This window comes from Salmo trutta, chromosome 3, assembly GCF_901001165.1.
Source record: "Salmo trutta chromosome 3, fSalTru1.1, whole genome shotgun sequence".
NCBI classification, from domain to species: Eukaryota; Metazoa; Chordata; class Actinopteri; order Salmoniformes; family Salmonidae; genus Salmo; species Salmo trutta.
In genome coordinates, this window is record NC_042959.1 from 33,710,034 (window position 1) to 33,737,179 (window position 27,146).

Below are 27,146 nucleotides of genomic sequence, written 5' to 3' on the forward strand. Positions count from 1 at the left end.
GGTGTAATGGAATGGATGCAACGTTTTTCTCACTTTGCAGCCTAGAGCGCGTCACACTGTTAACCCCTTGAGCTTTGTATCTCGATATCCCTTCGGTCTTTACTCCTCGTTGATTGTTCTAGCTTCTGTTAATGTCATCAGAACATGTGTTTCATTATGTTGGGTTGACCTTTTGTTCGCTACTTCCCCGTGTTTTGCATTGAATAGATCGCTTGTCCTTTAATAAAGACATCGTCATTTCGTGTAGCGGATGTCCAACACGAGACTGTACACTGGAGTTTACCTCCGTATTCTAACTAGTCAAATGATATACTCTCTTATTATTACATGAGTAATATAGGCTATAAACAACACACGATGTCGCTATAGACCACAGAATTTGATATTCTTATGACTCCTCCTCTCTGAATGAAAAAGGGAATCGAGTCACAAGTCCCGAGCGCCTTTGTCAAGAGACACTCGAATGGCGGTGAGACTGAGAGGGCGGGGTTGTGTACAGGATCTATCTAACTGATTATTATTTTTTTAAATTAGGTTTCATTGACATGTGAATATTTTCTATTGGATTCATTTACTTTGTACACGCAGCGATGGGTCGTCGAAGACAAAGGGAAAGCGTTTGGATTCAGTGCGTCGTGTTGCTTTGTTTATTTGACTGGTCTGCAGCGCAGATCTCTTACTCCGTTTCAGAGGAGGTGGACAAAGGCACGTTCGTGGGGAATCTCGCTAAGGATTTAAACCTTAATGTACACGAACTGGAGTCGAGGGGTCTAAGGATTGTATCGGGACATAGTAAGAGGTATTTTGATGCGAATCTGAAAACAGGAGCACTGTTCGTTAACGAGAGAATAGACAGAGAGGAGCTTTGTCCGAGTACGGTAAAGTGCTCTCTAAATATAGAGGCCATATTGAGCCATCCTATGCTTCTCCACCGCATTGAGGTGAATATTTTAGACATCAATGACAATTCTCCGTCATTCATGAAAAAGGTTGCTACTTTTAACATATCTGAATCTTCATACCCCGGCGAGCGATACCCACTACCAATAGCGAATGACGCAGACACGGGCAGTAACTCGGTAAAGAGCTACAAGCTGAGCCCGAATGAACACTTCTCCCTGGATGTACAGAGCGGCGGAGAGCAGAGTGTGTCTGCTGAGTTGGTGCTGCAGAAAGCTTTAGACCGAGAGAAACAGCCCGTGATCCAGCTCACACTGACCGCTGTAGACGGAGGAAAACCTCCACGATCCGGAACGCTGCCTATTGTTGTAAATGTCATAGATTCTAATGATAATTCACCCTCATTTAGCAAGCCGCTGTATAAGGTCAGTGTGCCTGAGAATATACCTTTTGGGACTACAGTCTTAACACTCAGTGCTACTGATTTAGACGAAGGACTACACAGTAAACTCGTGTATTCATTCGTTGAGCGTGGGAATCTGAATCCTGCTGATATGTTTGCCCTGAATTCTGACACTGGGGTAATGACTGTAAAGGCGAATTTGGATCATGAGGCAAATGCTGCGTATGAAATCCGGGTGCAAGCAACTGACCAAGGCCCCTCGCCCCGCAGTGGTTATTCTAAAGTGTTGGTGGAAGTTATTGATGTCAACGACAATGCCCCTGAAGTCTCGGTGACGTCACTTATGAGCCCAGTGAAAGAGGATAGTGAAATGGGGACAGTGGTCGCCTTGGTAACTGTGATAGATAAAGATGGAGGGAAAAACGGCCTCACCAACTGTAAACTTGTTGGCTCTGTTCCTTTTAAACTGAAGTCGAACTATAAAAACTATTATTCGTTAGTAGTAGATGGGCCTCTTGACAGAGAGAGTGTTTCTCAGTATAATGTCACCATCACAGCTACGGATGAAGGGACCCCGCCTCTCTCCAGCACCAGCGTTGTTACTGTAGAGGTTTCTGATGTGAATGACAACGCTCCTCGCTTCTCAGAACCCGTTATTAATGTTTATGTGAAAGAGAACAGTCCGGTAGGTGACGTCATTTATACGACGTCTGCTTTTGATCCAGATTCAGATGAAAATGCAAAAGTGACGTATTCATTATTAGATAAAAGTGTTTCAATATCATCTTCTGTAAATATAAACTCAGATACAGGAGATATAGTCAGCCTGCAGTCTTTTAACTATGAGGAGATAAAAACGTTCCATTTTAAAGTTCAGGCCACAGACTCTGGTGTTCCTCCTCTCAGCAGCAACGTGACTGTGAACGTTTTTATCCTGGATGAGAATGACAACATTCCTGGGATTCTCGCGCCCTATTCTGATCACGGCTCTGTTAACTCTGAGAACATTCCCTATTCTGCTGAAGCGGGCTACTTTGTGGCCAAGATCAGGGCTGTAGACTCCGACTCTGGCTACAATGCGCTGCTTTCTTATCACATCTCTGAGCCCAAGGGAACCAACCTCTTCCGAATCGGAACCAGCACCGGGGAACTAAGGACTAAGAGGCGAATGAGTGACAATGACCTGAAAACCCACCCGTTGGTCGTGGTGGTGTCTGATAACGGAGAACCCTCACTGTCAGCGACTGTGTCTATTGATGTAGTGGTGGTTGAAAGTACAGGTGAAATACAGACTCAATACAGAAACGTACCGAGAAAGGAGGAGAGCTTCTCTGATTTAAACTTGTATTTGCTGATCGCCATTGCCTCGGTGTCAGTGATATTTTTACTGAGCCTCATCAGTTTAATCGCTGTAAAATGCCAAAGGACAGACGACAGTTTCAAAAGGTACAGCGCCCCAATGATCACCACACACCCTGACGGGAGCTGGTCTTACTCTAAATCTACTCAGCAGTATGACGTGTGTTTCAGCTCAGACACACTGAAGAGTGACGTAGTGGTTTTCCCCGCGCCGTATCCACCTGCAGATGCAGAACTGATCAGTATTAATGGAAATGACACGTTTGACAGGACTCAGACATTACCCAACAAAGACAAGGTAAGATCTATACATAAACGAGCCTATTTGTCTATTGAAATATAGCTTCATGAATTACTCCTTTGATCTCCCCATAGTCAAAGATAACTGTTTTCAAAGTTCCTCTTACCTTGAAAAGAACCATCCACTTCAGAGTTATCGCAATGGATTTGTTTTGCACTATGCCTTTGGCCTCCTGGCTTCATAAAGCGAGATTTGCTGTCCCTGGTTCTGAAGGAGTGCTAATCTTCTGAAATGAAGATTCGCGCGAAGCGTTCAATGCTCTCTGACGTATGAATGAATGGCCTTCCATGACACTTCTCAATAGTGCAATTTTCTCACCCTAGCATTTGTATACGTAGGGTGTTGCGAGAAAATAAGGTGGAACATATGGGAATTGTAAGTATGCATCATATTGATGATATAGGCTTCATAATTATCATCGACATTGAACGCCTAAAGGTGCATACTGTTGTATATTTGTCCATTTCAACCGCGTAGGCCTATATTTGTTTCCAAAGGTCTATCTATGTTCAGGAAGCGGTAAAATCTTACAGAATGCTGTCCATGGTGTTGAAACCGTTTTTGATCTCTGCTGATTGAGACAGTGTTTTTTTTTTTTTTTAGGTAATACTTGTCACTGGTGTAATGGAATAGATGCAATTTGGGAATTCACGTTTGAGGTGTGTTTCTTTGCAGTCTTGAGAGCGTCACGGTGTTAACCACTTGAGCTTAGCATAGCAATATCCCGTGTCTTCATCATGCCTTCTGTCATTGTTATCAGAATATGACTGTGGGAACATTTATTTTACTATATGACGTTGACTTTTCTTTAGCTACTTTCCTGTGTTTTGCATTGAACAGAACGTTTGCCCTTTTCAATACATAGCTAGGCATTTCGGGTAGTAAATGTCCAACACGAGTAGTCTCAGCATTCTAACGTAAGTGAAATTCTAACAACAAGTGAAATATTTACTATAGGATCTTATTTTACACGAGTAATATAGGCAATGTATAACAGTAACACACGGTGTCACCATAGACCGCAGAAATGAATGTCGTCGCTGATATTCTATGACTCCTCCTCTCTTAATAAGAAAGAGAATTTCGTCACCAGTCCCGAGCGCTTTGCGATCAGAAAATCTCGAACGGTGGTGAGATGGAGAGGGCTTGGCTGTGTACAGGATCTCTCCAATAGACTTTTTGGAAATTCATGGATATGTGACTTTTCCACTGGGATATTTTTTTTGTACAAGCAGCGATGGATCGTCGAAGACAAAGGGAAAGCGTTTGGATTCAGTGCGTCGTGTTGCTTTGTTTATTTGACTGGTCTGCAGCGCAGATCTCTTACTCCGTTTCAGAGGAGGTGGACAAAGGCACGTTCGTGGGGAATCTCGCTAAGGATTTAAACCTTAATGTACACGAACTGGAGTCGAGGGGTCTAAGGATTGTATCGGGACACAGTAGGCCTAAGAGGTATTTCGAGGCGAATTTGAAAACAGGAATTCTATATGTTGCGGAGAGGCTAGACCGAGAGGAGCTTTGTCCGAATACGGTAAAGTGTTCGCTAAACATACAGGCCATATTGAGCCATCCTACGCAGCTCCACCGTATAGAGGTGAATATCATTGACATAAATGACAATGCACCATCTTTTCGTGAAACCGTGAAATTATTAAATATTTCCGAATCCTCATATCCCGGTGAGAGATACCTTCTACCGGTAGCCAATGACGCAGATACCGGCAGTAACTCGGTAAAGAGCTACAAGCTGAGCCCGAATGAACACTTCTCCCTGGATGTACAGAGCGGTGGAGAGCAGAGTGTGTCTGCTGAGTTGGTGCTGCAGAAAGCTTTAGACCGAGAGAAACAGCCCGTGATCCAGCTCACACTGACCGCTGTAGACGGAGGAAAACCTCCACGATCGGGAACGTTAGAGATTATTGTTAACGTGATGGATGTAAATGACAATACGCCAGTATTTAGTCAATCCCTTTACAAGGCACGTGTTTCTGAAAATGTTGCCTTTGCGTCATCTATATTAACAATCACCGCTACTGATTTAGATGAGGGGGTAAATGGTGATCTTGTTTATTCTTTCATTGAACGGGGACATTTTAACCCTGCCGATACATTTTCCATAAATTCAGACACAGGTGAAATTAAAGTAAAGGGGAAGTTAGATTATGAGGAAAACGCTGCGTACGAAATTCGTGTGCAGGTGTCAGACCGTGGGCACTCTCCTCGCAGTGCCCACGGTAAAGTGTTAGTGGAAGTTATTGATGTTAATGACAATACCCCTGAAATATCCGTGACGTCACTTATGAGCCCAGTGAGAGAGGATGCTGAGTTAATGTCTGTGGTCGCCTTGGTCACAGTTACAGATAAAGATGGAGGTAAAAACGGCCTCACCAACTGTAAACTTGTAGGGTCTGTCCCTTTCAAACTAAAGTCAAACTACAAAAACGATTATTCTTTAGTGGTAGACGGGCCTCTGGACAGAGAGAGTGTTTCTCAGTATAATGTCACCATCACAGCTACGGATGAAGGGACCCCGCCTCTCTCCAGCACCAGCGTTATTACTGTAGACGTTTCTGATGTGAATGACAACGCTCCTCGCTTTTCAGAACCCGTTATTAATGTTTATGTTAAAGAGAACAGTCCGGTAGGTGACGTCATTTATACGATGTCTGCGTTTGATCCAGATTCAGATGAAAATGCAAAGATGACGTATTCATTATTAGATAAAAGTGTTTCAATATCATCTTCTGTAAATATAAACTCGGATACAGGAGATATAGTCAGTCTGCAGTCTTTTAACTATGAGGAGATAAAAAAGTTCAATTTTAAAGTTCAGGCCACAGACTCTGGTGTTCCTCCTCTCAGCAGCAACGTGACTGTGAACGTTTTTATCCTGGATGAGAATGACAACAGACCTGGGATTCTCGCGCCCTATTCTGATCACGGCACCGTTAACTCTGAGAACATTCCCTATTCTGCTGAAGCGGGCTACTTTGTAGCTAAGATCAGGGCTGTAGACTCCGACTCTGGCTACAATGCGCTGCTTTCTTATCACATCTCTGAGCCCAAGGGATCCAACCTCTTCCGAATCGGAACCAGCACCGGGGAACTAAGGACTAAGAGGCGAATGAGTGACAATGACCTGAAAACCCACCCGTTGGTCGTGGTGGTTTCTGATAACGGAGAACCCTCACTGTCAGCGACTGTGTCTATTGATGTAGTGGTGGTTGAAAGTACAGGTGAAATCCAGACTCAATACAGAAACGTACCGAGAAAGGAGGAGAGCTTCTCTGATTTAAACTTGTATTTGCTGATCGCCATTGCCTCGGTGTCAGTGATATTTTTACTGAGCCTCATCAGTTTAATCGCTGTAAAATGCCACAGGACAGACGACAGTTTCAAAAGGTACAGCGCCCCAATGATCACCACACACCCTGACGGGAGCTGGTCTTACTCTAAATCTACTCAGCAGTATGACGTGTGTTTCAGCTCAGACACACTGAAGAGTGACGTAGTGGTTTTCCCCACGCCGTTTCCACCTGCAGATGCAGAACTGATCAGTATTAATGGAAATGACACGTTTGACATGACTCAGACATTACCCAACAATGAGAAGGTAAGAGTTACAGGTCAGTTAAAACTAAAGTCTGTTTTTCCCCCTTTGTTTAGGCCTACCAAGTTATCTGCATCGTTTTGCTTATGCTGGTTATTATGACGTTGTTTTGCTACTCGTTTGAATGATCCGTTTTATTTTAGAACGTTCTGACGTGGTAACATTGTGTTACCAGTTGTAACATTTGTACCAGTTGTAACATTTGCTTCCTATTTGCCTGCATGGTTAAAACGAGAGCGGTCTCGCTCTCCATGGTGCTGAAACGCATCAACGCCCGTTTGCGAGAAGTTTGTCTGATGAAGTGGCTGAACATTTGGGTTCTAGTGTCTATGTTAACTAAGGCCGAATCAAATTGAGTTGTTTTTACCTCCTCATATTTAAAATACTGTACAACTCACCAATATCATCTGGTATTAACAGATATTATGGTCATGATCCGTAGCTTGTACGGTCACTGTTACCTTTTATGTGTTTTGGGGGATTGCTGTTTTTGGTCTTCACTTCTACAGAAATCTATAGCCGAGTTGTTCCGTTTTCTCTGTAGATATCCACCCGGTGTCGCTATCTGCTCACACAGTGTAAATCCTCGCTCGTTGTTTGAGGCTCCTCCCTCTACAGGGGCATTTGTTCGGTGTCGAAAAAAAGGCTTTGTTTGCCCGAGCAGCAGAACATCGTGGATCTCGTCTGGATCTGTTTTGGATTTTAAGAAATTACGCAGCTATGCGGACGATAGCTGCTTTCGGTAGCTGAAGGTTTGGTAAACAAAATACTGTCACAATGACTCACCGAGCGTTTATTTTTCATTCGTGGATGTACTACCTTCTGCCGTTGTCCCATCTTTGCAGTATCGCATCAGCACAGATTGTCTATTCCATATCGGAGGAATCTAACCCGGGCACTGTTGTTGGACATTTCGCGAAGGATTTGCATCTTAACGTGCAGGACCTTGAAAATCGTGGGTTTGAGATTTCGGGACTCAATAAGAGGTATTTCGATGTAAATACAAAGACTGGCGTTTTGTCCGTGAGGGAGAGAATAGACAGAGACGAGCTCTGTACTCGGAGCACGAAGTGTTCGTTAACGCTAGAAGCCATTGTGAATTCGCCATTGAACCTATACCGCTTTGAGGTGAATGTTTTGGATATAAATGATAACTCGCCATCGTTTAGGTCTCCTAAAACATATTTGAATGTATCGGAGTCTGCATTTCCAGGTGAGAGATTTCCTTTGGACAGCGCCTACGACGCAGACATAGGAGCTAACTCGGTAAAGAGCTACAAGCTGAGCCCGAATGAACACTTCTCGCTGGATGTACAGAGCGGCGGAGAGCAGAGTGTGTCTGCTGAGTTGGTGCTGCAGAAAGCTTTAGACCGAGAGAAACAGCCCGTGATCCAGCTCACACTGACCGCTGTAGACGGAGGAAAACCTCCACGATCAGGGACGTCACTTATTATAATAAATGTAGAGGATGTTAACGACAATATTCCTATTTTCTCAAAGCCCCTCTACAAAGCTCGTATTCCTGAGAATATGCCTCCAGGTAGCTCCGTGATTATGGTTCAAGCGAAAGATTCAGATGAGGGGCTAAACGGAGAAATAGTGTATAGTTTTATCAACCAAAACAATGATAATAGCATTGATGCATTTGCAATTAATTCCGTTACTGGAGAAATCACTGTGAAAGGCGTGGTTGATCACGAGACAAACAACGCTTTTGAAATCCGTGTCCAAGCTAAAGACAAAGGCCACAAGCCAAGAGCATCTCACTGTAAAGTGCTGGTTGAAATTACCGACGTGAATGACAATCCACCAGAGATATCTGTCACGTCTTTAGTTAACGTTGTAAAAGAGGATGCGTCATTAGGGACAATGGTTGGCCTGATAACAATAATTGACAATGACGCAGGCAAAAATGGCGCTGTACAGGTTCAAATACTAGACTCCGTACCATTTACGATAAAGAGCTCTTATAATAATCATTACTCTTTAGTGGTAGATGGGCCTCTTGACAGAGAGAGTGTTTCTCAGTATAATGTCACCATCACAGCTACGGATGAAGGGACCCCGCTTCTCTCCAGCACCAGCGTTGTTACTGTAGACGTTTCTGATGTGAATGACAACGCTCCTCGCTTCTCAGAACCCGTTATTAATGTTTATGTGAAAGAGAACAGTCCGATAGGAGACGTCATTTATAAGATGTCTGCTTTTGACCCAGACTCAGATGAAAATGCAAAAGTAACTTATTCTTCATTAGATAAACGTGTTTTCGTATCATCTTCTGTAAATATAAACTCAGATACAGGAGATATAGTCAGCCTGCAGTCTTTTAACTATGAGGAGATAAAAACTTTCCAGTTCAAAGTTGAGGCCACAGACTCTGGTGTTCCTCCTCTCAGTAGCAACGTGACTGTGAACGTTTTTATCCTGGATGAGAATGACAACAGACCTGGGATTCTCGCGCCCTATTCTGATCACGGCACCGTTAACTCTGAGAACATTCCCTATTCTGCTGAAGCGGGCTACTTTGTGGCCAAGATCAGGGCTGTAGACTCCGACTCTGGCTACAATGCGCTGCTTTCTTATCACATCTCTGAGCCCAAAGGATCCAACCTCTTCAGAATCGGAACCAGCACCGGGGAACTAAGGACTAAGAGGCGAATGAGTGACAATGACCTGAAAACCCACCCGTTGGTCGTGGTGGTTTCTGATAACGGAGAACCCTCACTGTCAGCGACTGTGTCTATTGATGTAGTGGTGGTTGAAAGTACAGGTGAAATACAGACTCAATACAGAAACGTACCGAGAAAGGAGGAGAGCTTCTCTGATTTAAACTTGTATTTGCTGATCGCCATTGCCTCGGTGTCAGTGATATTTTTACTGAGCCTCATCAGTTTAATTGCTGTAAAATGCCACAGGACAGACGACAGTTTCAAAAGGTACAGCGCCCCAATGATCACCACACACCCTGACGGGAGCTGGTCTTACTCTAAATCTACTCAGCAGTATGACGTGTGTTTCAGCTCAGACACACTGAAGAGTGACGTAGTGGTTTTCCCCGCGCCGTATCCACCTGCAGATGCAGAACTGATCAGTATTAATGGAAATGACACGTTTGACAGGACTCAGACATTACCCAACCAAGACAAGGTAAGATCGAGGCTGTACATAAACGGGCCTTTTATTCTATTGAATTATACCGTTATTGCTCCTTTAAACTTCTTGCAGTCAAGAATATTGTTTTCAAAGTTTCTCTTACTTTAGAAAACAGCCCTTAACTCTAGAGTTGTCACCTTTGCTTATTTTCAATGAGCGTGTAGCCTCATGTCTCGATAGAGCGAGTGTTGCTGTCCATGGTGCTGAAGGGGCGCTAAGCTTTCAGAACTAAAGTTAACATCTGTGACGTACGAATGCCTCTCTATGACGCGGTGGAAATGTGTTCCGAGTTACTTTTGGAATTTGATTCAATAATCCAAAAATGACTTGTTTCAACGGATGATAGAGTTGCAACCTAATTGAAAAAGGCAAATTGTGAGCTTTGTAATGGCAGCAGAATCTGAACGTCAGCTATTGTTGTTTCTTTGATGGATTCTGTTTTTTTTTCTTCTTCATGATTGTGCAACAACCAATACTTTCTTTCATAGGATGTAGTTTTATTTCCAACTTGTATTTATATAATGTCAACACTTACCCCCATGTTTAGAATGTTACTACTTAAAGCATTCTTCTGAGTCCATCTTCTCTCTCTCTCTCTCTCTCTCTCTCTCTCTCTTGCATCCACAAGATCGATTCATTGATGGTGATAGCATGTTGTTGAATCTTTTACAAACCGCCACCGAGGTTCAGTGATATATTAATTGAAGCAAACAGACAGTCTTTTAAATTGAGTGTAAATGGAGGAGTCTGTGTTTCTGTGTGTGAGTGAGCTGGCTTGGCACAAGCAGGGGCCTGCCTATCTTTTTGAGTCCCCAGGTGGTGTGTGGATGACAGGATAGGCCTCTCTCTCTCTCGCTCTCTCGCCCTTTATTCTGCCGTTCCCTCAGCTTGGAGGATTACTGCTGTAACAACCTTTTCTTTCACATCTGAGTGCATGAGTAATCCTTCTCTTTCATTCTCTCCCTTATCCTTTTTATCTATCCCCTCTGTTTCTGACCCCTGCTGTTGCTTTGTACATTTCCCTGACTCACTGTGTATTTCTCTCAATCTCATGGTCTCTCTGCTCCTATTGCATTCCCAACCCTTTATCGATTTCCCTCAAACCCTCTGCCCTTTTCCCTGTCTCTATCCCTGCCTGTCTTTCTCGGTCTATGTTCCCTTTTCTAATTCATCATTTCTCACTTTCTCTTGCTTTCCCACCCTTCAATTCCCGTCTCTGCCCCTCCCCCACCTTCCTTTCCCCTCAGCCCACAGGCCTTGTTCCATCCCTCTGATTCTCTCTCCCCTTATTTCACTCTCTATGCATCATTTTCCTTCCATTTTCTCAGCCTCTGTATCGCTCGATGTCAATTCCTATCTATCTCTTTGTCTCCCTATCGCCCTATCCCACCCTCCTTCCGTCTACCCTCCCTCCTTCAGTCCACCAAGCTTGTTTTCATGTGTGTGTGTGCCTGTGTGTGTGTGTGTGTGGGGTAGCAGCTGAGAGGAGTAATGGTGAAATAGCAGCAGATCTCCCCAGACATGCATGCTATCAGCCTGAGCATGCTGTAAACAGGATTCTTCCCATTTTCATTAGCATGCGCTAAGTGTGTCAGGGCGGCTCGATCCGCTCAGTGTGTAAGCTGCTCAGCTCCTTTTTGTTGGACTACACAGACTGTGTCTATCAACAGCTAACGCGATCTACTCATGCGGATTGAGCATTCTTTTGGCCGTTTAAAGTGGTGCTGTTTTCAACCAGTGGCATTCAAGTGGGTTTGTAAATATTGTATAGTCTAGGCCTCAATGCAGCTCTCGCCTCCTTGGTCTCTGTATCGCATGAAAGCTCTATGATGTACTTCTCTTTGATAATACGTTCTTTAATACTCTTTCATAATACACTGACCTATTTTTCTGTGAGTGGTCGGTCAGTAAAAACAACTAAATAAAATACAAGCTCAGAGCCACTGTATGAGCATTTGGTTGGTTCAGAATGTATGTTATCTATGTGGCCTGCTTCGGGGCTCTCTATGATCACACAGGGGTTCTGAATATTGCAGTGCATGTGTAAGTGGGTCAGTGTGTGTTCGTAAGATTGCAGTGCCAATGCGAGTCAGTATGTGTTTACCAGGTGTCTGAGAGTCACACAATATATATTCTCTATGTCGCCACGCGCTCTCTCTCTCTCTCTCTCTCTCTCTCTCTCTCTGTGTGCTGTGTTTGTCCCAGTATGGCTCCAGTAACAATGCCTGAAGCTGTCTCTTTACATTCGAGTGGTTCAGAATGCGCTCTGTAGGCTGCAGCGCTCTCTCTCTCTCTCTCTCTCTCTCTCTCTCTCTCTCTCTCCTCTCTCTCTCTCTCTCTCTCTCTGTGTGTGTGTGTGTGTGTGTGTGTGTGTGTGTGTGTGTGTGTGTGTGTGTGTGTGTGTGTGTGTGTGTGTGTGTGTGTGTGTGTGTGTGTGTGTGTGTGTGTGTGTGTGTGTGTGTGTGTGTGTGTGTGTGTGTGTGAGAGAGAGAGAGGCTGTGGTAATTTTCCGCTCTGCGCTGCAGCAGCAAGGATCTCTCAGAGCCTTGGCTTCTCGGTGAGCTGCAGGCTGGGCTCTGGGCTGGGCGGGGCTGACGTTACCGGCAGCAACTCAGCTGTCGATCACAGCTAAATCGTGGAGGCGGGACAAAGAGTTAGGGGAATGAGGTCGCAGGGCTTATTCCTCCAGCTCTCAGGTCACCACCATGCCTGTGTGTGGGTGGGTGGGTGGTTGTCAGTGTGGCCTCTGTGTACGTGTGTTTATTTGAGTGTGCGTAATTGCCTAATATCAACAGATTTATGTTGGTGTATTAAATAGTATTGCACTTGGTGTATGAGTTTCTTTGTGGGAGTAGCAGTGTGTGTAGTCCTGTATTTAGCTGAGTGTGTGTTATTCAATAACGTGTTTATTACATTGGCTGTGTGTTAAGTGTGTGTTGGCTAAAAGCCTCTCCCTCTGCTCTGCTGGCCCCAGTGTTGCAAAAAGCATTACATTATTGATTATCTAAGTACATTATCCCTGGTGAGGTAGCCAGCTAAGTGCTTCACAATTTTACTGGATTGTATTTCTACAACAGGGGCATTCATTCACCTACTGTAAGTCATTTAGGTTCAGTAACCATCCAGATGGGGTCAACTATTGTTTCCCCAAAAAACACCTTTACCCCCAGCTCTCTGGTTCAGATTTTGGTTGCATCATGGTTGACATGATTGGGCTAATGGTAATGCAGCACCTTGAGACGCCTGCTCTTTGTCCTGGCTTTGCTCCAGCCTCCTTTGTTTAGCACACAGACATGCACGCATGGACACTCGGGTGTGAACACGTCACTTCCTGTTTTCCTCCCTCCTGGGTGTGGCTCTTGGCAAGGGGATGGGAGCTCAGCTAAGGTTGCCATGGAGGTTGCTATGGAGATGATCCCCATTGCTGACGTGCACCAGTCTGTTTCTCAGAGAGAGAGAGAGAACTGCAAATGTAAATCCACCACACTCAAAGATGAAAAAAGAGAGAGTGGAAAGGCAGAGTGAGGGAGAAAGGTGTGAGAATAGAGAATAATGGATTGAGGATTGAGGACAGGAAAAAGGTGGCAGATTAGAACAGGGAGTGAATGTGAATGTGAAAGCATGTGAAAGGGAGAGAAGGAGAGAGCCTGGATGAGGCAGACGAAAACAAATTAAACAACAAAATGTGACTTGCAGCTAAGTGGAAATTACAAGGGGCTGAGAATTGGTCACAGATAAAGACTGCACACACACACACACACACACACACACACACACACACACACACACACACACACACACACACACACACACACACACACACACACACACACACACACACACACACACACACGTTATGGCGTTAGGCTGTTGTTGCAGTCTGTAGATTAGCTTTGTCATGTTCAGAACCACAGGGTTCTTCCATATCCATCCATCCCCATCCATCCAGTGTGGCTACTAAGCCAGGGGTCCTGAGTGGAGGGATAGAGTGGATCGGGCGCCTGCCTGCTGTCTCAGATAGCTTTGTTTACCACAACATGAATCTGTTTGATTTTATGTTCAGGCAGAACGGGGACAGCCCACACGCTGTTTAACCCCTCCAGGACCCCGGAGGAGAGATTTACTTCCACTTTCGTACTGTCATGCCCATTACACAGAAAGGAGAGGATACACTGGGGAAGGCATAACCAAACGCACCAGCACAGTCTCTCCATCCAACCATCTACGCTGAAAGGGAGGTACACTTGGGAAGGCACAGCCAAACGCAGCCAGAACAGCCTCTCCGCCTCATCCTACATACATGGGAAGGGGTCATCATCTCTACTGAAACCAAGATGTTATATCTGAGATTGAAAAGGTTCTAAAGCATGTTATGAATGAGTTAAATACGCAGGGGTAAACCCGCGGACCACTTTCAAACAGGCCCTTCGATCTATGAGTCTTTAGATGGAGATTCTCGGTAGAAAGGTGTGCGGTCCCTCATAATACATTAGTGTTACAAAGTTAGCGCCTATGTCGCTAGAGTGTTAGCATGTTATTAATCGGACGTGATGCAAAATGCAGTTAAGAGTTTTGCCGCACGGTAGCCTTTGATCTCTGTGTGCTGGAAGGTCTTTACGATATCATGGTTCGGTTCTGGATTCATTAACAGGGAAAGGGGTATACCTCGTCAGTTGCACAACTGAATGCAGTCAACCGAAACTCAAAACCTCTGAATAAGAGAGGTGCTGGGGGATGCCTAAATCAACATCCATGTCACCAGCGCACTGGGAACAGTTTTTGTTGGGGGTTAACTGCCTTGCTCAAAGGCAGGACAGCAGATTTTCCCACCTTGCCGGCTCAGGGATTCAAACCAGTGACCTTACGTTTATTATTAAAATGTATTTTATTTCACCTTTATTTAACCTGTCTGGGCTAGGGGGCAGTATTTTCACGGCCGGATGAAAAACGTACCCAATTTAAACATGTTACTACTCTGGCCCAGAAACTAGAATATGAAACCTGAGAAAAAGTCAACCAGGAAGTGGAGGATCTGAGAATTGTAGTTCTTCTTTCTAGTCCCTTTCGAAACTACAGTATCCGTGGGGTTATGTTGCACTTCCTAAGGCTTCCATTGGCTGTCTAAAGCCTTCAGAAAGTGGTTTGAGCATTCTCCTGTCACTGGGCAGATAACAGGAGCTCAGTTTCTGAGTGGACTGCCTGGCAACAAAGGGATTGGATATGCGCGGTCACGCGAGCACGCTGTTCCTTCTTTTTCTCCTTGAATGAATACGCTATTGTCCGGTTGGAATATTATCGCAATTTTACGTTAAAAATACCATAAAGATTGATTTTAAACAGCGTTTGACATGCTTCTAAGTACGGTAATGGAACATTTAGACTTTTCATCTCTGGTTCTGCGCTCGCGCGTTATGCCTTTGGATAAGTGATCTGTACGCACGAACAAAGCGGAGGTATTTGGACATAAATATGGATTATTTGGAACAAAAACAACATTTCGTGTGGAAGTAGCAGTCCTGGGAGTGCATTCTGACGAAGATCAGCAAAGGTAAGAGAATATTTCTAACACTAATTCTGAGTTTAGGTTGCCCCGAACTTAGCAGGTGTCTGTATAGCTCACCGTGATGGCTGAGCTATGTACTCAGAATATTGAAAAAATTTGCTTTCTCCGTAAAGCTATTTTAAAATCTGACACAGCAGGTGCATCCAGGGGTAGTCTATCTATAATTCTTTAAATAATTGTTATATATTTTGTCAACGTTTATGATGAGTATTTTTGTAAATTGATGTGCACATTCACCGGACGTTTTGGTGGGAATACATTTTCTGAACATCACGTGCCAATGTAAAATGCTGTTTTTGGATATAAATATGAACTTTATCGAACAAAACATACATGTATTGTGTAACATAATGTCCTAGGAGTGTCATCTGATGAAGATCGTCAAAGGTTAGTGCTTCATTTAGCTGTGTTTTGGGTTTTATTGACACATGTCCTTGCTTGGAAAATGGCTGTGTGATTATTTTTGTCTATGTACTCTCCTAACATAATCTAATGTTTTGCTTTCGCTGTAAAGCCTTTTTGAAATCGGACAATGTGGTTACATCAAGGAGAAGTATATCTTTAAAATGGTGTAAAATAGTTGTATGTTTGAGAAAGTTGAATTATGACATTTTGTTGTTTTTGAATTTGCCGCCCTGATATTTCACTGGCTGTGTCCCGCAGGTGAGCGTCCCACATAGCCCATAGAAGTTAACCAGGTAGGCTAGTTGAGAACAAGTTCTCATTTGCAACTGCGACCAGGCCAAGATAAAGCGTAGCAATTTGACACATACAACAACACAGAGTTACACATGGAATAAACAAAACATACAGTCAATAATACAGTAGAACAAAAGAAAACAAAAAGTCTATATACAGTGAGTGCAAATGAGGTAAGTTAACTTCTCAGGGCTACGTGGGACACGCTATTCAACAGCCAGTGAAATAGCATGGCGCGAAATACAAAACAGCAAAAATCTCAATTTAATTTTCTCAAACAATCAACTAACTATATTACATAATTTTAAAGATACATTTCTCGTTAATCTAACCTCATTGTCCGATTTCAAAAAGGCTTTACGGCGAAAGCATAAAATTAGATTATATTAGGACATAAACTTCACAAGAAAAACCACACAGACATTTTCCAAGCAAGGACATGCATGACAAAAACCAAAAATACAGCTAAAATATTCACTAACCTTTGATGATCTTCATCAGATGGCACTCATAGGACTTCATGTTACACAATACATGTATGTTTTGCTCGATAAAGTTCATATTTATATCCAAAAACCCAATTTTTACATTGGCGCGTGATGTTCAGAAAATGTATTCCCACCAAAAATTCCAGTGAATGTGCACATCAATTTACAAAAATACTCATAAACCTTGATAAAATTTACAACAGTTATTGAAAGAATTATTGATACACTTCTCCTTAATTCAACCTGCTGTGTCAGATTTCAAAACAGCTTTACGGCGAAAGCACATTGTTCAATATTCTGAGTACAGAGCTCAGCCATCACGGCAAGCTATACAGTTACCCGCCAATTTCCGGAGTCAACTAAACTCAGAAATAGTATTATAAATCTTCACTTACCTTTGCTGATCTTTGTCGGAATGCACTCCCAGGACTCCCACTTCCACAAGAAATGTTCGTTTTGTTCGATAAACTCCATATTTATGTCCAAATACCTCCTTTTATTTGCACGTTCAGATCACTATCCAAAGGCAAAATGCGCGAGCGCAAAACCCGAGACGAAAAGTCAAATAGTTCCATTACCGTTCGCAGAAACATGTCAAACGATGTTTACAATCAATCCTTAGGGTCTTTTTAACATAAATATTCGATAATATTCCAACCGGACAATAGCGTATTCATTACAGTGGAAAAAGATGGAACGGAGCACCTGCATGCCCGCGCAGAAATCAACTCCTTGGTCTCAGGCTTGAGACAGCTCTTATTCTCTCCCCAGTAACAGTAGAAGCATGAAACAAGGTTCTAAAGACTGTTGACATCTAGTGGAAGCCGTAGGAAGTGCAAAATGAACCCTAAGTCACTGTATACTGGATAGGGAATCACTTGAAAAACTACAAACCTCAGATTTCCACACTTCTTGGTTGGATTTTTCTCAGGTTTTTGCCTGCCATATGAGTTCTGTTATACTCACAGACATCATTCAAACAGTTTTAGAAACTTCGGATTGTTTTCTATCCAAATATACTAATAATATGCATATCCTACCTTCTGGGCCCAAGTAGCAGGCAGTTTAATTTGGGCATGTCATTCATCTAAATTTCCGAATACTGCCCCCTGTCACTAAAAAGTTAAAGCTAGTGAGGGAGATATGAGTCTCCAGCTTCAGAGATTTTTGCACTTTGTTCCAGTCATTGGCAGCAGAGAACTGGAAGGAAAGGCGGCCAAAGGAGGAATTGGCTTTGGGGGTGACCAGTGAGATATACCTGCTGGAGCGCATGCTACGAGTGGGTGCTGCTATGGTGACCAGTGAGCTGAGATAAGGCGGGGCTTTACCTAGCAGAGACTTGTAGATAACCTGTAGCCAGTGGGTTTGGCGACGAGTATGAAGCGAGGGCCAACCAACGAGAGCATACAGGTCGCAATGGTGGGTAGTGTATGGGGCTTTTGTGACAAAACGGATGGCACTGTGATAGACTGCATCCAGTTTGTTGAGTAGAGTGTTGGAGGCTATTTTATAAATGACATCACCGAAGTCGAGGATCGGTAGGATGGTCAGTTTTACGAGAGTGTGTTTGGCAGCATGAGTGAAGGATGCTTTTTTGCAATATAGGAAGCCGATTCTAGATTTAATTTTGGATTGAAGATGCTTAATGTGAGTCTGGAAGGAGAGTTTACAGTCTAACCAGACACCCAGGTATTTGTAGTTGTCCACGTATTCTAAGTCCGAGCCGTCCAGAGTAGTGATGCTGGACAGGCGAGCAGGTGAGGGCAGTGATCGATTGAATAGCATGCATTTAGTTTTACCTGCGTTTAAGAGCAGTTGGAGGCCACGGAAGGAAAGTTGTATGGCATTGAAGCTCATCTGGAGGTTAGTTAACACAGTGTCCAAAGAGGGGCCAGAAGTATACAGAATGGTGTCGTATGCGTAGAGGTGGATCAGAGAATCACCAGCAGCAAGAGCAACATCATTGATGTATACAGAGAAGAGAGTCGGCCCGAGAATTGAACCCTGTGGCCCACCCATAGAGACTGCTAGAGGTCCGGACAACAGGCCCTCCGATTTGACACACTGAACTCTATCAGAGAAGTAGTTGGTAAACCAAGCGAGGCAATCATTTGAGAAACCAAGGCTGTCGAGTCTGCCAATAAGAACGTGGTGATTGACAGAGTCGAAAGCCTTGGCCAGGTCGATAAACATGGCTGCACAATAATGTCTCTTATCGATGGCGGTTATGATGTCGTTTAGGACCTTGAGCGTGGCTGAGGTGCACCCATGACCAGCTCTGAAACCAGATTGCATAGCGGAGAAGGTACGGTGGGATTCTAAATGGTCGGTAATCTGTTTGTTAACTTGGCTTTCGAAGACCTTAGAAAGACAGGGTAGGATAGATATAGGTCTGTAGCAGTTTGGGTCTAGAGCGTCACCCCCTTTGAAGAGGGGGATGACCGCGGCAGCTTTCCAATCTTTGGGAATCTCAGACGATACGAAAGAGAGGTTGAACAGGCTAGTAATAGGGGTTGCAACTATTTTGGTAGATCATTTTAGAAAGAGAGGGTCCAGATTATCTAGCCTGGCTGATTTGTATGGGTCCAGATTTTGCAGCTCTTTCAGAACATCTGCTACCTGGATTTGGGTGAAGGAGAAATGGTGGGGGCTTTGGCGGGTTGCTGTGGAGGGTGCCGGGCAGTTGACCGGGGTAGGGGGAGCCACGTGGAAAGCATGGCCAGCCGTAGAGAAATGCTTATTGAAATTCTCAATTATAGTGGATTTATCGGTGGTAACAGTGTTTCCTAGCCTCAGAGCAGTGGGCAGCTGGGAGGAGGTGCTCTTATTCTCCATGGACTTTACAGTGTCCCAGAACTTTTTTGAGTTAGTACTACAGGATGCAAATTACAGTTTGAAAAAGCTAGCATTAGCTTTTCTAACTGCCTGTGTATATTTGTTCCTAACTTCCCTGAAAAGTTGCATATCACGGGGGCTATTCGATGCTAATGCAGAACACCACAGGATGTTTTTGTGCTGGTCAAGGGCAGACAGGTCTGGAGTGAACCAAGGACTATATCGATTCCTAGTTCTACATTTTTTGTGGGGCATGCTTATTTAAGATGATGAAGAAGGCACTTTTAAAGAATAGCCAGGCATCATCTACTGACGGGACGAGGTCAATGTCATTCCAGGATACCAGGTCGATTTAGAAAGGCCTGCTCGCAGAAGTGTTTTAGGGAGCGTTTGACAGTGATGAGGGGTGGTCGTTTGGTCGCAGACCCATTACGGATGCAGACAATGAGGCAGTGATCGCTGAGATCTTGATTGAAAACAGCAGAGGTGTATTTGGAGGGCGAGTTAGTGAAGGATGATATCTATGAGGGTGCCCGTGTTTACGGATTTGGGGTTGTACCTGGTAGTTTCATTGATAATTTGTGTGAGATTGAGGGCATCAGGCTTAGATTGTAGGATGGCCGGGGTTTTAAGCATGTCCCAGTTTAGGTCACCTAGTAGTACGAGCTCAGAAGATAGATGGGGGCAATCAATTCACATATGGTATCGAGGGCACAGCTGGGGGCAGAGGGAGGTCTATAGCAAGCGGCAACAGTGAGAGACTTGCTTCTGGAAAGGTGCATTTTTAGAAGTAGAAGCTCGAATTGTTTGGGTACAGACCTGGATAGTAGGACAGAACTCTGCAGGCTATCTTTGCAGTAGATTGCAACACCGCCCCCTTTGGCAGTTCTATCTTGGCAGAAAATGTTATAGTTAGCGATGGAGATTTCAGGGTTTTTGGTGGTTTTCCTAAGCCAGGATTCAGACACGGCTAAGATATCCGTGTTGGGAAAGTGTGCTAAAGCAGTGAGTAAAACAAACTTAGGGAGTAGGCTTCTAATGTTAACATGCATGAAACCAAGGTTTTTACGGTTACAGAAGTCAACAAATGAGAGCACCTGGGGAGTGGGAGTGGAGCTAGGCACTGCAGGACCTGGATTAACCTCCACATCACCAGAGGAACAGAGGAGAAGTAGGATAAGGGTACGGCTAAAGGCTATGCGAACTGGCCGTCTAGCACGTTTGGAACAGAGAGTAAAAGGAGCAGGTTTCTGGGCACGATAACATAGATTCAAGGCATAGTATACAGACAAAGATAAGGTAGGATGTGAGTACATTGGAGGTAAACCTAGGCATTGAGTAATGATGAGAGAGATATAGTCTCTAGAGACGTTTAAACCAGGTGATGTCATCGCATATGTAGGAGGCGGAACAACATGGTTGGTTAAGGCATATTGAGCAGGGCTAGAGGCTCTACAGTGAAATAAGACTGTAATCACTAACCAGGACAGTAATGGACGAGGCATATTGATATTAGAGAGAGGCATGCGTAGCCAAGTGAACATATGGGTCCAGTGATTGGTTGGGCTGACTGGGGACACGGCGATTCAGACAGTTAGCAGGCCGATGCTAACAAGCTAACAGTTAGTAGGCCAGGGCTAAACAAGCTAGCAATTAGCAGACCGGGGCTGGCATTGCTAGCAGTTAGCAGACCGGGTTAGCTAGCAGGCAGTTGGCAGACCGGGGCTAGCACTTAGCAGACCGGGGCAGGCAAGCTAGCAGTTAGCAGACCGGGGCTAGCAAGTTAGCCTTTGTGGGACGTCGTGATGGGGCTAAGTCTGTTTTTGCCTCTTCGTGCGGTGACGTCGATAGACCAGTCGTGGAATTAGTAGGCTTCCAAGTAGCTCTAGATAGCTAGCAGGCCGGTTAGCAGAATGGGCCTTCAGCGGACGTCGCGCCTGTTGGAATCCTCGGGCAGATTATGTCGGTATTCCAGTCGTAGAGGATCGGCGGGGTTCCGTGTCCCGTACCGGCAGTAGAAGGGGTCCGGATATTGTAGCCCAGGAGTGGGCTTCGGTGGTAGCACAGAAGCCCTGGCCGAGCTAGCTTCAGGCTAATTGGTGCTTGCTCCGGGATGGAAACGCTAGCCAGGAGTAGTCACCCGGGATTGCGGTTAGCTAGTTGCGAAGATCCAGGTGAAAATGTTCAGAGTTTGCGGTAGGAATCCGGGATATGAGAAAAAAAAATATATATATAAAATATTAATAGGTCCATTATGCTCTGGTTTGAGTCATGTTGTTCGAACTGGCGAGAGCTTTCTGAGCTAAAGGTTAGCTGATGACCGCTAGCAATGGTTTGCTGATAGCTGGTAGGTAGTTAGCTGGCTAGCTTCAGTTGAGGGATTCCAGATCCGAAGTAAATAGAAATACTTTAGAAAAAGAAAAAAAAACGGATCCACGCCACATTGGGTGAGGCGGGTTGCAGGAGAATATTTAGAAGTTGAGGTTTAGGAAAATATTTTTAAAAGATATGCGAAGAAAAAGATGTAAGAAGATACAGTGAGGGAAAAAAGTATTTGATCCCCTGCTGATTTTGTATGTTTGCCCACTGACAAAGAAATGATCAGTCTATAATTTTAATGGTAGGTTTATTTAAACAGTGAGAGACAGAATAACAACAAAAAAATCCAGAAAAACGCATGTCAAAAATGTTATAAATTGATTTGCATTTTAATGAGGGAAATAAGTATTTGACCCCCTCTCAATCAAAAAGATTTCTGGCTCTCAGGTGTCTTTTATACAGGTAACGAGCTGAGATTAGGAGCACACTCTTAAAGGGAGTGTCCTAATCTCAGCTTGTTACCTGTATAAAAGACACCTGTCCACAGAAGCAATCAATCAATCAGATTCCAAACTCTCCACCATGGCCACGACCAAAGAGCTCTCCAAGGATGTCAGGGACAAGATTGTAGACCTACACAAGGCTGGAATGGGCTACAAGACCATGGCCAAGCAGCTTGGTGAGAAGGTGACAACAGTTGGTGCGATTATTCGCAAATGGAAGAAACACAAAAGAACTGTCAATCTCCCTCGGCCTGGGGCTCCATGCAAGATCTCACCTCGTGGAGTTGCAATGATCATGAGAACGGTGAGGAATCAGCCCAGAACTGCACGGGAGGATCTTGTCAATGATCTCAAGGCAGCTGGGACCATAGTCACCAAGAAAACAATTGGTAACACACTACGCCGTGAAGGACTGAAATCCTGCAGCGCCCGCAAGGTCCCCCTGCTCAAGAAAGCACATATACATGCCCGTCTGAAGTTTGCCAATGAACATCTGAATGATTCAGAGGACAACTGGGTGAAAGTATTGTGGTCAGATGAGACCAAAATGGAGCTCTTTGGCATCAACTCAACTCGCCGTGTTTGGAGGAGGAGGAATGCTGCCTACGACCCCAAGAACACCATCTCCACCGTCAAACATGGAGGTGGAAACATTATGCTAAGGGGGGTTTTTCTGCTAAGGGGACAGGACAACTTCACCGCATCAAAGGGACGATGGACGGGGCCATGTACCGTCAAATCTTGGGTGAGAACCTACTTCCCTCAGCCAGGGCATTGAAAATGGATCGTGGATGGGTATTCCAGCATGACAATGACCCAAAACACACGGCCAAGGCAACAAAGGAGTGGCTCAAGAAGAAGCACATTAAGGTCCTGGAGTGGCCTAGCCAGTCTCCAGACCTTAATCCCATAGAAAATCTGTGGAGGGAGCTGAAGGTTCGAGTTGCCAAACGTCAGCCTCGAAACCTTAATGACTTGGAGAAGATCTGCAAAGAGGAGTGGGACAAAATCCCTCCTGAGATGTGTGCAAACCTGGTGGCCAACTACAAGAAACGTCTGACCTCTGTGATTGCCAACAAGGGTTTTGCCACCAAGTACTAAGTCATGTTTTGCAGAGGGGTCAAATACTTATTTCCCTCATTAAAATGCAAAACATTTTATAACATTTTTGACATGCGTTTTTCTGGATATTTTTGTTGTTATTCTGTCTCTCACCGTTCAAATAAACCTACCATTAACATTATAGACTGATCATTTCTTTGTCAGTGGACAAATGTACAAAATCAGCAGGGGATCAAATACTTTTTTCCCTCACTGTATATACAAGGGACACGACAGGACAAAGACTGCTACGCCATCTTGGATTACAATACAATACAACATTATTGGCCCAATGCTCTTAACCTCTAGGCTACCTGACAGAAATACCAGATATGTTGTCTGTTAGTTATATCTGTTTTTATGCGCTTACGGGTGTGGTTGATCATGTTTACTACAGAGTGCTCTGATCAATCTGTGGGATCTGGCTTGTGTGATTTGTAATGCCTTGTTGCAGACATGGATTCTCCTGCAGGCTGAGGGTGTTGTCATTGGAAATAGATTCTCTCATCAGCATCTTTTAGTTTCCTTCTCTCTCCTCTGGAGGGGGCCTGGCACTGTCCTTCACAACCACACTGTCAGACACGGGAGGAGAGGAAAGGAGGGGAGCTGCGGATTGAGACACACACACACACATTGTGGAGACCATGCCGAGTCTGTCCCTGCAGTATCCTCTTACACCAATAGAGGTCCCAGTACTACTGTTTCTCCCTCTCATCCTGTCCTGGCTGCAAGCTGCAGTGCTCTTGGCACTGAGACAGAACACCGCCCCTTGGATTTTTCTCTCTCTCTCGCTCTGTGGCACAAATCTTAAAACGCTTAGTTCCATAAAAAAAATCTCTCAACCCTCCTGTTCCACACAATATGGCAGATATTGTAGCTGTCAATTGAAATGGATGAATCTCCATCATTTATCACATCCCTCCAATAAGTGGTGCAGCCTGATGCATGGGCTCTCTCTTTACCTAAATTGTCAGGATTTGTTTTCTTCACTTTAGAAAAAGAATTGTTCCTTGATGCGATGAGTAATTGAGTAAAGTGTCATTTGTGATAATGCGGATGATCAGTGTGTTTCTTCCATTCCTTTCATGGTTTGTCAGCCTCTCCTCCCAGGGGCGGAAATCCCGGGGGGGACGGGGGGGACACGACCCCCCCATCCTGGGAAAAATATGATTTGTCCCCCCCAATATATCACTGAAACATAACTATGTAATTTAAATAATATTAATAATATGCAATGAAAGCAATTGTGCTGATTATAGACACTTAATAGCGCGTTTTTAAGTTTCAAAAGATTGCAACCCCCCCACCCTTTGCCTCACAATGGTTTGATCCACTGCCAGTTCCTTAGCTTGCTAGGTAACAGAGAGGTCGTATCTACTGTCTGAAAGGCACTCAATGCACGTAACTGACGTGAGGTTAATCCAGTCAATCGCGCACACACACTAGCTGAATATGCAGAGCTAGCGCGCAAATATTAACTATTAAGCTAGCTAGTACCTATTCCATTTATGTGGCGTCGTCAAAGATGGAATCAGCATGCAGATGATGTAAGTTAGTGCTTCAAAGTCCCTGTGATAAGGTTAGCGATAAACTGAAATCCAAACTGAACAGAACTACACTCTCTTCTACCATTGTCTTAAATATATTTAATGGTCTCGTTGCAAAAGCTAAATTGTCGCAAGTGAACTTTTATTAATTTATTTTATTTCACCTTTATTTAACCCGGGTAGCAAAGATTATAGCAAACACCACTGAAACTGAATTGGTGCTCGCTAGCTTTGCAAATTCAGCTATTGTTGGAAGCCAGCCAATATGAAACAAACTATTAAAATTACAAAAGGTTGCAGCATATGTTGTGTAAATGGTGAACTCATACAGCTGTCAACTCTTGTCATTTTAATCCGTTTCACATTTGCTAGCTACCTTTTAGATCGAAGCCCAAATAGAATGATAGAAGATGATAGAAGCCCATCTCCTACTGTAAATAACCTACACACTGTGTGTGTAGCCAGCCAGCCAGCCAGGTAGAAAAATGGCAGAAAAATAAAAGACGGACATCTGAGTATTTTTCAATACACCAAAACGCATAGTAAGAACCCTAGTAGCCTAATATCTCAAAGACTAGTTGATAAAATGTTCATAAGAAAGAAATGAAATTCTAATGGAAATGTTTCACAATGATGTCATTAGGCAGAGCAGGCAACAGATGGCACACAGACAGCAGAGTTGGGGACTGATATGCAGGGACAGACTGGCAGAGACAGGGAGTCTCAGGTAAGTTTGTTGAGTCTTTGTTTGGCAACATTATGAAAGGTTCTCAATTTTTTTTACTTGTAAAATAGGAACATAATTGGAAAATGCCATGGATACCCCCACTCTCAACTTAAACTGGTGACTGAACTAATATTTTTTAAAGGCAATGGTATTGCTGTTGTGATTAGTTGTGTAGTTTTGGGTACCGGTAGTTAGGAGTACGGCAAACACCTTATTTCTTTGGTTCCTCAATATACATTTACCATATTACAATGTAGGCTATGTTTTACAGCACTACTTTGGTGTCCCCCTCAGGAATTGCTCTTGAGAAAATTTCATGTAATTGTCCCCTCCAAAGTTGATATCAGATTTTCGCCAATGTCTCCTCCTATAGCCTACATATCATTCTCTCTGAGGAAATGGATGTTTTATCATTTTCTGCCCGTAGATGCAGATTTTTCATCACTCTGGCCTGTTCTCCTGGCAACACAGACGCTGTGATTGCTGTCCTCCTACACAACAGCCTGCAGGCATTTTCATGTGTTGAGAGAACGAGAGACAGAAAGAGAGAAAGAGAAAGCTATTTTGTTTTTTCATTATTATTTTGAATGGATTTCCTAAAAGCAAGAGTCCTAGAAAACCAGGTGGCCATTTTGGGTGCTGTACCCTATTTTAGCAGTGTGATACGGTGGCAAGATTTGTGCCATGCAGCAGTTCTGTATAAGAGGTCTAAATCCTGTGTATTGACGTTGTAGTTACGTATAGGCACAGTGTAACTACACATAATGTACGTGTCTCTTCACGTTGAACAGTAGGGTGGTTCAAAGCTCTGACTCCATCTTGTGTGGCGCGGGGGAGGGGGGGGGGGGCATGTATGAGGTCATCACTCCTTGCCCTGAGAACACCAGACGAGACAGCAGCTGACGATAACAAAGAGACGAGACACTCTCAGAGCCCAGATGCTCATTCAGTCTCTTCACCCAGAGCTAGATTCAGTGCTGGTCCCAGTCCCTTTGTGTGTGTGCATGTGTGTGTGTGTGTGTGTGTGTGTGTGTGTGTGTGTGTGTGTGTGTGTGTGTGTGTGTGTGTGTGTGTGTGTGTGTGTGTGTGTGTGTGTGTGTGTGTGTGTGTGTGTGTGTGTGTGTGTGTGTGACACAGAAACGGAGGGCTTCCACATGGCATAACAGATGCCGAGTGGGGCTGGACGAATGGCTTTTAAACCGGGACAATTCATGTGTCTTAATAGAGAGTGTTACTGGAGAGCCTGTTATTAATATGTCCGCCGTCTTGCATAATGGATGGAGAGGGTCATTAATATTATGTCTCGTCTAGCGCCAAAAAGAGAGCACAGGAAGTGAAAATTAGAGCTCTGAACCTTTTTCACTCTCCCATTCACTGCTCCATCTCTCCTCCTGTCAGTCTCTCTCCCTTCTTTACCTCCTCTGTTTCTCGTCTCTCCCCTCCCGCTCTCTGCCCCGCTCCCCTTCTCTCTCTGGGGTGGTTTTAAGAGAGGACCTGACAGTGGAGAGGGAGAGGCAGCAGCAGCAGAGACATTAGCTCCCGTGTTTCCACTTCAGACATTCTGGTGGCCCTGGGCCACAGCTCTCCCAGCTGGAGCAACGGATGTCACAGACACACAGCACAGCTGGCCCAGAGAGA

General features: G+C 44.3%; 1 protein-coding gene across 22 annotated transcripts in view; it reads left to right on the top strand.

Moving 5' to 3' along the window:
* The window catches only part of LOC115173577 (protocadherin alpha-C2), a 231,451-nt gene that overhangs the window by 154,535 nt on the left and 49,770 nt on the right, over positions 1 to 27,146 (top strand). Inside the window, exon 1 of one of the 22 annotated variants that reach the window (XM_029731927.1) lies at positions 452 to 2,960. The exons of 18 other annotated variants lie outside the window; for them this stretch is intronic. In XM_029731927.1, the coding sequence (XP_029587787.1) occupies positions 591 to 2,960 (2,370 nt within the window). In that variant the 5' untranslated portion in view covers positions 452 to 590. Of the gene's footprint in view, positions 1 to 451; positions 2,961 to 4,089; positions 6,577 to 7,155; positions 9,721 to 27,146 lie in introns of those variants that run through there. 3 more of the 22 variants (XM_029731913.1, XM_029731977.1, XM_029731921.1) reach the window with 3 other exon arrangements.